The sequence below is a fragment of the Cherax quadricarinatus genome, chromosome 71 (genome assembly GCF_038502225.1).
Source record: "Cherax quadricarinatus isolate ZL_2023a chromosome 71, ASM3850222v1, whole genome shotgun sequence".
NCBI lineage: Eukaryota > Metazoa > Arthropoda > Malacostraca > Decapoda > Parastacidae > Cherax > Cherax quadricarinatus.
Window position 1 is genome coordinate 6917432 of NC_091362.1, and position 12360 is coordinate 6929791.

Consider the following 12360-nt stretch of genomic DNA (forward strand, 5'->3'; position numbering starts at 1 on the left):
CCTGGAAATGGGAAGTACAATGCCTGCACTTTAAAGGAGGGGTTTGGGATATTGGCAGTTTGGAGGGATATGTTGTGTATCTCTATACATATATGCTTCTAAACTGTTGTATTCTGAGCACCTCTGCAAAAGCAGTGATAATGTGTGAGTGTGGTGAAAGTGTTGAATGATGATGAAAGTATTTTCTTTTTGGGGATTTTCTTTCTTTTTTTTTTGGGTCACCCTGCCTCGGTGGGAGACGGCCGACTTGTTGAAAAAAAAAAAAAAAAAAAAAAAAAAAAAAAAAAAAAAAAATATATATATATATATATATATATATATATATATATATATATATATATATATATATATATATATATATATATATATATATATATATATATATATATACATATATATATATATACATATATATATATATATATATATATATATATATATATATATATATATATATATATATATATATATATATATATATATATATATATATGTATATATATATATGCATGCTTGTACATGTATGTGCAATGTGACGTAAGTGTAAGAAGAAGTAGCAAGACATACCTGAAATCTTGCATGTCTATGAGACAGAAAAAAGATACCAGCAATCTTACCATCATGTAAAACAATTACAGATTTCCGTTTTACGCTCACTTGGGAGGACGGTAGTACCTCCCTGGGCGGTTGCTGTCTACCAACCTACTACCTAGGACTCAGTAAACTTATTCCTCTATAATTTTTACAATCTCTTTTGTCCCCCTTCCCTTTATATAAAGGGACTATACATGCTCTCTGCCAATCCCTAGGTACCTTCCCCTCTTTCATACATTTATTAAACAAAAATACCAACCACTCCAACACTATATCCCTCCCCTGCTTTTAACTTTTCCCAGTATATATATACTTATAAAACATACAGTAGTTTCTCCATGGAGAAGTGGATTAGAATTCTTCCTCCGTAAGCCATGCATGTCATAAGAGGCGACTAAAATGCCAGGAGCAAGGGGCTAGTAACCCTTTCTCCTGTACCCATTACTAAATTTAGAAGGAGAAACTTTCGTTTTTCCTTTTGGGCCACCTGCCTCGGTGGGATACGGCCAGTGCGTTGAAAGAGAAAGATATAGTAGTTTCTAGAAACAGGTTCAACGTGGTTCCTAGGGACACATAATAATAAAGTTTCATCTATAAATGCTTTGTTACACACTTACCAGCTCCTAAATTATCAGGAGAGTCAGGTTCCATGGGAACTAGTGCTGAGAAGTGACCTCGTGTGTATCCCAGAGCAATAGGTGACTTCCAGCAAAATGAATATTCCCAAAGCAGGGGAAGATACACACCTAAAAAGTACAGTATAAATAAATACCTACCGAGCATTATAACATAATAATATATGAATTGTTATAAAGCTCAATAGCAATACTGTATTATGGACAATAAGAGATAAAAGTTATATGGAACACTATAATAACAGTGAGTCACTATGTAGGTTTTTCAAGTTAATGATTTACATGATAAAGCCCTTGCATGAGCAACCTCTTTTACTGTAGTGTTCCACACAGCTTTTATGTTTTATTACCCATCATGTCAGTACTATGTACCTTTCCAGTTACAATATTATATTAGTTGACTTTTGCTTTAATTAATTCCACTGTTAAGCTGAAATATTCTACAGCACTTGTATCTAGAACTTACCTTCAAATCTAGCAAAGCCTAGATCTTCTCCTCGAAAACTTTTGACACACTTGACACCATAAACAATGATTGGTCTGCGAAGAATGTGAGCTAAAACAAAAATGTGTAACTGCTCTAATGCAGCCCCAGGTTGAGAAGCCAGGCAGATTAACTCTGCCCACTCCTCCAGTACTTGACCTTCAGGAACATAGTAGTCTAACAGACGTGCCTGCCAACGCTCGTACTCTTTCCAGCGTGGATAGAATCTGAAAAAAACATGCCATTACTATAAAATTATTCTTAAACTTATAGTTCAACTTAATTTATAGTTGCTTTAAATGTAAAGAAATCTGATAAAAATAAAAACATATATGCACTAATGAAGACTATTAATTAATGTGAATTACAAACTGATAAATGCAATTACTGTTAGCAGTTTCAGCATGGTAAAATATAGTGGATTAATGTGATTTACTTGTTATGTGATCTTGTTAAAAAAATATTGCAGAAAAACTTGAGGCATGTGATGTAACTGTTAGCTACACATTTCAAAGTGATTAAAATGTCACTTAGGGAGTACTGTACACTTTATTTCAGATAACATTTGACCTTTCTATGGATGCACTTGAAGAATTTTTTTTTTAACACATTGGCTGTCTCCCACTGAGCCAGGGTGACCCGAAAAAGAAGAAACACTTTCATCGTCACTAACTCCTTAAGAGTGCAGGCACTGTACTTCCCACCTCCAGGACTCAAGACCAGCTAACCAGTATTTTTAAATCTATTCATAAATGTTGCTTGCTCACACTCCAACAGCATGTCAAGTCCTAAAACCATTTTCCTCCACTCGCTCCTATCTAACATGCTCATGCACACTTGCTGGAAGTCCAAGTTACTCTGAAACCTATATTAACAACTAAAACAGTCTGTATACAAAATCCCAGGTACCAACATACTAAGTAAGCTTCAGTGACAATCTTGTAAACATAATCTAAAATCTAATAGAGCATAATGAAAAATAATAATACGTACTCTCCAAAGACAAAGAATCTTCACTTTCAACTACTGATAAAAAAGATACAAATGCAGTATAATAGGTAGTAACTTTAATATTTAATTCTGCCAATTCAGTGAAGCATTAGTTTCAAGGATGCTTCAAGAATGGAATCCTGGCACATAATAATCTCATACTAAGCCCAATGTAATCACTGAGACATGCTTCTTCACTAGATCAAATATGAACTAAAAAATAGCACCACAAAATGGGGGCACAATTACTGATGAGCCAACAGGCAACTACTGATACCCAGACTCTCTAATAATGTATCAATCAACAGTTTTATCAATGAATTGGGATACACTAAGAGAGAAAGCCACCTAAGCAGTTTTCCAAAGAACTTCCTCAATATAAGACAATACAATATACAGTAGGCTCTCTGATAAAGCTCTTCTAAATACACCTACCATCCAACTTACGACCTGCTCGACTTACGACCACTAGACATACGACCGTGTTTTTTATGCCAAATTTCTGGGAAATAAACAACTATTTGTGTTGTACACAGTGTTTATCCTAAACCTTACAGTATAAAATACAGTACTAACAGCATTAAAAGTAAAGTAAAACATGAAATACCAAAATAAAACAATAAAATAAAGTCATTACAAAAATGTTTTGCTGATATTCAGTAGTAAAGTTCGACTTACGACCATTTCGACTTACAACCGGTTTCTCGGAACCAAACTCGGTCGTAAGTTGGATGGTAGGTGTACATGTAGTGTGATTTTTGGTAAATGTGACTGAAAAAGTACATCCAAAATTTAATAGCACATGGGAAGGTGTGTGCTATTCTATCTTGGATGAACTTTTTCAGTTGAATTCACAAAAAAATCACACTATACAAAGGAGTACTATAAGAGTCTACTTTAACACATCACCTCTGTAATACAGTCAAGTATAACACAACTCTACAGCACAACTCTATAATACAAAATCTTTACGATGTAACACAGAACTCTGCAGAACACAATCATATTTTATTTTTTTATTATCTCACTGGCCGATTCCCACCAAGGCAGGGTGGCCCGAAAAAGAAAAACTTTCACCATCATTCACTCCATCACTGTCTTACCAGAAGGGTGTTGTACACTACAGTTTTTAAACTGCAACATTAACACCCCTCCTTCAGAGTGCAGGCACTGTACTTCCCATCTCCAGAACAAAATGTCACCACATAATGAAACAAGTAACAGTTAAAAAAGGCTAATTTAGATCTATTAGCAAGAAACCTGAGTATAAGATAGGCCTAGTCTCTAAAGAATCTACAAACAAGATACAGAACAATACTTATCAATTCAATTGTAACTCCAAAGAAATCTACTGAAATATATTTAATGAAACAACAGGAGATATGAAAAAAAAAAAAACACTGAAAACTATCTCCCAAACATTAGAATCTAATAAACCATAATGAAAAGTAATAATACTCTCCAAAGTCAATGAACCTTCAATTTCAACTCTTCTTCTTTCTTTCAACAAACTGGTCGTATCACACTGAGGCAGGGTGGCCCCACAGGAAAAACAAAAGTTTCTCCTTTTAAATTTAATAATATATATATAAGAGAGGGGGGTTACTAGCCCCTTGCTCCCGGCATTTTAGTCACCTCTTACGACATGCGTGGCTTACAGAGGAAGAACTCTGTTCCACTTCCCCATGGAGATAAGAGAAAATAAACAAGAACAAGAACTAGTAAGAAAATAGAAGAAAACCCAGAGGGGTGTGTATAAATATGCTTGTACATGTATGTATAGTGTGACCTAAGTGTAAGTAGAAGTAGCAAGATGTACTGAAATCTTGCATGTTTACAAGACAGCAAAAATACACCAGCAATCCTACCATCATGTAAAACAATTACAGGCTTCCGTTTTACACTCGCTTGGCAGGACGGTAGTACAGTGGACCCCCGGTATTCGATGGCATCGGTATCCGATAAATCCGGTATTCGATGCATTTTAAAGCAAAAATTTCGCCTCTGTATCCGATCGAAAACCTGGTATTCAATGCGATTCGTACGAGACGTGTCCACATGTGGCCTGAACTGTCCCGTGTGTGCCAGCGTTTACAAGCCAGGCAGTGTGCACACATCTAAGGATACATTCGGTACATTCCATATTATCACTGTTTTTGGTGCTTGTTTCTGCAAAGTAAGTCACCATGGGCCCCAAGAAAGCTTCTAGTGCCAACCCTGTGCTAAAAAGGGTGAGAATTAGTATGGAAATTAAGAAAGATTTTGAAAGGTTTGGGGCTAACCCTGAGAAGCCTATGCCAGTTGTGGAATCCATTGTGCCTACTTCAAAAATTAAGGAAATGTGTGCAAAGTGGGTTGAACTGCAAACCTTTATGGATGAAAATCACCCTAACACAGCTACTGCAATCTGTGCTGGTGACTATTACAATGACAATGTTATGGCCCATTTTAGACAAATCTTAAAGGAATGGCGACAGAAGTCCAGTGACTCTCAAGATGGTCCTAGTGGCATTAAAAGAAGGGAAGTAACCCCGGAAAAGGACTTGCTACCTCAAGTCCTAATGGAAGGGGATTCCCCTTCTAAACAGTAACAACTTCGACACACTCCCCTCCTCCCATCCCATCAATCATCACCAGATCTTCATTAAAGGTAAGTGTCAATTATTATATTATTATTCTATTGTTATTGTTGTTATTGTAATTATTCTATTGCATTAAACTTAATATTTCATGTGGTAAAATTTTTTTTCATACTTTTGGGTGTCTTGCACGGATTAATTTGATTTCCATTATTTCTTATGGGGAAAATTGATTCACTTTTCGATATTTTCGGTATTCGATGAGCTCTCAGGAACGAATTAATATCGAATACTGGGGGTCCACTGTACCTCCCTGGGTGGGTGCTGTCTACCAACCTACTACCTAGCTTAAAAAATTTCCATCCTCTCAATAATAACATCATTCAAAATTTCTGGAAATAATGTAGATGAAATACTTATTATTATATACAGTAGGACCCCGCTTTACAATGTTTCACCTTATGGCGTTCCACTAATATGAACATTGCAAATTATGACCGAAACTCTCTACCAAACCTTCTAACACAGTCACCGTGCTCCACCCAGTTTGTTTACAATCTCCATGAACACGACTCTCCATTATGTCTGGAAAGTTTCCAACGTTTCAAGTGTTTTAAAGTTATTTCATATTTTATATATACTCCGATAATTATACTTATGGGCACCTGTATCTAAATAAACTTACACACTGTGTTGGCATGCAGGTACACATTAAAATCACTAAGTGTCTTATTAATCTTGAAGATGCCATATTAATAATGATAATAATAATAATAATAATAATAATAATAATAATAATAATAATAATAATAATAATAATAATAATAATAATAATAATCACTTTGATGCACATTAAATGTCGTATATTACATTAAAGAGACATTTTGATTAATCCATCTATGATATTTTTTCAAATTATATAATAAACACGCTACATAACATATAAACATGATAAATACATCCATCGAAGAATAAATTAACATAAATACAGCCTCTCCTCACTTAGCGATGTACTCATTTACTGATGACTCGGACTTACAACGGGCTCTCTGACCAGTATACATACCTAAATAATGTACATTAGAGCTGATTTTCTCTATTCTGCTTATTACAATATATAGTAAATTACTGTATAAACATTTAAAAATATACCAGAAATGTTATAAATGGTGCAAAGGTGATATTAAAACACCATCAAATATAGTTGACACAAACCCACTACAATTACAGTACACACCTCACTTAGCGACGAATTCATTTACCGACAAGGTCTTAGGAACTGAACTCTGTTGTTATGTGAAGAGAGGCAGTTGCAGTGTTGATGTAGGAAAGAATAATGTTTTCTATAGTTCAACACCAAAGAAAATGTGTACACAATAGTATTACTGGGAGTAACTGTAGAAAATTATTCCTTTTGTATGCCTTCACCATGAGCGTTATTCCTTCTAAAAATGGTGTGCTACATGAGAATGAGAGTGTTGCTCTTTATTTATTCTACTTTACCAATGTGGAGACAACTTCTACACAATGTAAGGTGTTTGTATTATGGTATAAGATTCACAGACATGGGAACAAATATGTATCAACCAAAATCAGATGCGTTCATCTGTTTGCTTACATCCTCTGTGGCTCTGTCCTCTCTCATTTACTCGTTCTCTCTCTCTCTCGTTTATTCGTTTTTATGCCGTTTACTCACTTCTCCTCCTACATTAAGACTACAAATATTTTGAGGTAAGTAATGAGTGTACTGTGTGTGTATTTTACTTATTATTGTTTTTTTTAATGCCTAGTTCTATTGCTAACTTAATATGTATTAGTGTGAACTTGTTATCTGGCATTTATATGCATTTATTAGTGGAAAAAAATGGCGTTCTGCTTTCCGGTGATGTCCACTTTCCGGCGGTAGCCTGGAACCCAACCTGCCGTATAAGTGGGAAACTGCTGTATAAGAATGGTGCAGGTGAATTACCATATATTACTGGACATAAGAGGAAGGGAAGGGGGGAGGGGGTAGCCTCTACACTTTCTCTCAAATAATCAAGATTTTTGTTAAACCACAGGGCATAAACTGGGGGAGGGGTTACATCTTCAGGCAAAGTGAACTGGGTCTTAAAGCCGGCTCATGCATCCATCACCTGTCACGTCAGCTCAACCACTGCCAATGACATCTTGGTATTTCAATGACATGATAAACAAGTGACACTGTTGACATCCATCCACCATAATAAAATGAAAGAAGCAGGAAGGGGGAAAAGAGAAATGAATGAACCCACTGTGAGATCAACTGCTGTCACACTGTACACTACACAAATACCATGCATTTGTCAAGAATTGTAACATGCAGATTGTGTTTGCTGTGTAAGAGAGTTATAAGTGGTCCATATAACTGTTTTGCATCTTGTTAACACTGTATTGCTGAATGCCTAAAATATGCACCAGAACAAGACTAGGAACAGACAAACATGTATCAACTTCTCTTTGTCTGTCATCAGACAAATAATACAGAAATGCTAGATCACAACACCAACAGCGCACATGTGCTGCCATACTGACGACCAAACATCATCTTGTCTGAGGCATGGTAAACATTTTCTAACGCCACTTCCTGTAACTGACAAGAAGAAATGGAATCGGAAGATATGTTATGTCTGTCTGTGCTCACACTGCAAGACAACTAACTAAACACCTAGATACATGGCATGAGTGTGAGGAATGTGAAATACTACTTCCTGTCATGTATGTGTATATATGTTAAAACTGCAGCAGCTGCTGGAGTAGTAGTGGTGGTGGTGATGTACAGTGGTACCCAGTTTGGAACTGCTCTCAACTCGACCAATTATGTAAGAGTATTTTTGTAAGTGCTTTTGTAAGTGCATTTTTGGGGGTCTGAAACAGACTAATCAAATTTACATAATTCCTTATGGGAACAAATTCGTTCAGTAACGGCACTCGAGCAGCCTTCTGGAACGAAGAAGTTCAAAACTCGGGGCACCACTGTATACAGTGTCAGTGTTTTGGGCAGACAGTCGGATTTATACATTTCATACCCGTCTACTGGTGGTGTTGATACATATTTATCTTGAATTAGATTTCATCATCAGCAAAGAGAAATATAACTGACTCGATTCCATCTGCTGTTACTGCTACAGCTGCTTTTCCTGCAGCTGCTACACCTGCTTTTACTGCAGCTGCTACACCTCCTTTTGCTGCTGCCGCTGCTGCTGCTTCTGAAGACAACTTTTGGCAGTACCAGTATGTGCCAATTTGCTGCCAAATCCAATTTTCAGCATATTTTTATATATTCATTTGTTTGTTGATCAATTTTAATGAAACTTTATATTACTATGTTTTATGCACTTTTATTAAAACAACAGAAAAAATTATTGAAATCAGAAAATAAATAAAAAAAAAAAACTGAAACATAAAATTGCAACCTCCTTAATTAATATTTTTTAGGCTGAGGTGAACCACAGATAACTGAAACTGCAGAAACCGAATACAAGGATATGGGTGTTCTACTGTATTTGACTGACAGTCTAAGGGTTAATGTAACAATCAGGTGACTTCACATCAATAAAGCAATTACAGCAGAAGTGCGTATTATACCTAGGAACAGTTTAAGAATGTTTACACAAGAGACATTGCAAATAATATCAGCATCATAAAAAGAGCAACAAAAAGTATGCTTGCCATATATAGAATACTGTACTAACAACACCTGCACATAAGAAAATAACACAACTATATTTTCCATATACACAAAACTAACAGTCTCTGTATCATACACAGAGAAACAACACAAAGAAGGAAAACTGCACTATGTAAAACAAGAGGTTTCACTCAGAATAGAGTTTTATTAAGTTGATAAACCTTTACACAGAGTGAAATGTTGTCTCAATGAAAACTTGTTTTGCAGGCTGTCTTTCCACCACTATTAGGTACTGGCAGTACACCATTTGGATACTATACTTGAAAAGTCAAGATCAAAATGGATCATACAACTAGAAAAGCCAAGGAAGATGTGCACAAAAGCTGTAGCCATTCAACACCAATACAGCAGAACAAAATACAGTGATGACACCTGAAAAACTACTGATCAGCAGAGTCAATGTGTGAAACATTATAAATCAGTGTGTGTGATGCCCTCACATCATGACCCAACATTGTTATTCTCTCCCTCCCTCCCACTCAACCAACCACGAATGTTTATTTTCTTTGTATATCATTAATCCCTCTATGACAAAAAGGTCATCTTAAATAAAATGAACTTCTTACATAGTGTTTCCACTCTATGTTATTGTCAAATCTTTGTACTTATTTATACCTGATCCACTTTAGCCTAAAAAGGAGGAAGGTGAAAAATGTTCACATTACTGTCAAAATAAAAACTGCATACTGTCAGTTAAAACAAAAATTACAGTTAATAAAAAAACGATTCTTACAAATGAGAAGCTTCTGAGAGACTGTCGGATAAAGCTCGTCGAAGGACATTTTCTCTGTCAAACACACCCCACGTAGACTGAAGTATCGAGTCAAGGAGGCAGTCACCTGAAAAAAATTAAATGACTGTCAAAGATTCTTTAAATGATGTGATTAGCAGTAATGCCTATCAATTAACATGTTTGGATGTGCTTCTATAGGTAAGCTGTTCTGAAATTTGAAGAGAACTTTGTGTAGATCATTCAGTGCTCTTAGCAATAAAAATAATATAACGCATAAGAAAAAACAAATATAAAATTAACAATAAAAAACTATTCCTTATCCTCATATCTGACATAGACAGAGATGTACGCCATTGCTCTGTGTCTTCCTTTACCTGAACTGCCATGACAGTGACCTCCATCGAAGACACCACAAAACTCCAAGCGGACATCAACCAAATCTTCAAATGGGCCACTCAAAACAACATGAAGTTCAGTGAAGAGAAATTTCAACTACTCAGATATGGAAAACTTTAGGAAATTAAAACTATATCACAGTATACAACAAATTTTAACAATACAATAGAGCAAAAAAGTAATGTGAAGGACCTGGGAGCGATAATGTCAGAGAACCTCGCCTTCAAAGACCACAACAATGTATCTATTGCATCTGCTATGAAAATGATAGTATGGAAAATGAGAACCTTCAAAACTAGGGATGCCAAGCCCATGATGATTCTCTTCAAATTGCTTGTTCTCTCTAGGCTGGAATACTGCTGTACACTAACTGCCCCCTTCAACGCAGGCAAAAATTGCTGACCTGGAGAATTTACAAAGAATTTTCACAGCATAAGTACAATAAGGCACCTAAATTACTGGGAACAGTTGAAGTCATTTGATTTGTATTCCCTTGAACGCAAGTGAGAGAGATACATGATAATATACACTTGGAAAATCCTAGAGGTATTAGTACCAAACTTACACACGAAAATCACTCCCTATGAAAGCAAAAGACTCGGCAAAAGATGCAACATTCCCCCATTGAAAAGCAGGGGCACCACGAGTACACTGAGAGCCAACACAGTAAGTGTCAGGAGCCCCCCCAAGACCGTTCAACTGCCTCCCAGCATACATAAGGGGGATTACCAATACAGTGGAACCTCTACTTGCGAGTTTAATCTGTTCCACGACCTTGCTCGCAACTAATATGATCTAATATGACATAATAAACAATATAAATAACATAGAAACCTGATATATACTCTAAAATGGATAAAACATGTAATTCACGTAGTGGTATGGGCAGTGTCAGCAGTGGACGACAGTTCATCTGGAGACCGGACAAAATACTTCATGAATAATTTTGCTAATATCATCTATACAGCTTATTATCTATCACAGTTCATCTAATATGACCTAACAAACAATATAAATAACATAGAAACCTGATACTCTAGAATGAATAAAATACGTCATCATATATGTGGCAAACGAGCATTTCTCCCTCGTTGAGCTCAATTTCAAGGTGCTTTTCGTTGTGAAAGTAATCAAAATCATTTCTATTTCTGTAATATATCTTCCATTCTATCAAATGAGACCAAAAAAACAAGAATACAACCATAAAAACCATACGAAAATACCGCTAAGGGGTGGCTAATTGCTGAGATGTGAACTCCATTATTTATGCTCCAATTTCTTTCATTTTTGGCGTACGTTAAGCATCTTTCCATCACGCATTGCCCAAGTTTCAATAAGATAGTCCAACAAACAAATGAGATACAATTCCCTAGATCAAGAGCAAGAGCCCCTCACCAGTGTCAAGGAACCTGCCTTGAGGTCTGCTTGCTTATGGAAATTTTGCTAGCATATGGAAACAAAAAATTGACCCATCTACTGCTCGTATTTGGAAAAACTCACACATGGATGCACTCGCAAGTAGAGGTTCTACTGTAGACCCCTGGCTGTCTTCAAGAAGGTACTGGACAGGCACCTAAAGTCAGTACCTGACCAGCCGGGCTGTGGTTCGTATGTGAGTTTGTCTGCGACCAGCATAAGAACATAAGAACATAAGAAAGAAGGAACACTGCAACAGGCCTACTGACCCAAGCAGAGCAGGTCCATGTTTCCCCCCCGGATTAGACCAATGACCCACCTCCCGGATTATTCCAATGACCCACCCAGCCTGGTCATCTCCACTCAAGGATGGAGCACTGCACCAGACCCAGCAGCACAAGCTAGTCAGGTCAACTCACACCCACCCACACCCACTCATGTATTTATCTAACCTATTTTTAAAACTACACAACTTTTTAGCCTGAATAACTGTACTCGGGAGTTTGTTCCACTCATCCACAACTCTATTACCAAACCAGTGCTTTACTATATCCTTCCTGAATCTGAATTTTTCCAACTTGAAACCATTGCTGCGAGTCCTGTCATGGCTGGAAATTTTCAGCACGCTATTTACATCCCCTTTATTTATTCCTGTTTTCCTTTTATACACCTTGATCATATCCCCCCTAATTCTACGCCTTTCGAGAGAGTGCAGATTCAGGGCCCTCAGTCTATCCTCATAGGGAAGATTTCTGATACATGGGATCATCTTTGTCATCCTCCTCTGTACATTTTCCAGAGCATTTATATCCATTCTGTAATAC

At 36.5% G+C, this 12360-nt stretch overlaps 1 protein-coding gene across 4 annotated transcripts in view; it reads right to left on the reverse strand.

Annotated features, from left to right (window-relative positions):
- The window catches only part of trbd (ubiquitin thioesterase trabid), a 111837-nt gene that overhangs the window by 31430 nt on the left and 68047 nt on the right, over window positions 1–12360 (reverse strand). For all 4 annotated transcript variants that reach the window (XM_053793626.2, XM_053793623.2, XM_053793625.2 and 1 more), the window contains 3 exons: window positions 9725–9830; window positions 1696–1940; window positions 1212–1340 (listed from right to left, as the gene is read on the reverse strand). In XM_053793626.2, coding sequence (XP_053649601.1) covers window positions 1212–1340; window positions 1696–1940; window positions 9725–9830 — 480 coding nt within the window. The remainder of the gene's footprint in view (window positions 1–1211; window positions 1341–1695; window positions 1941–9724; window positions 9831–12360) is intronic.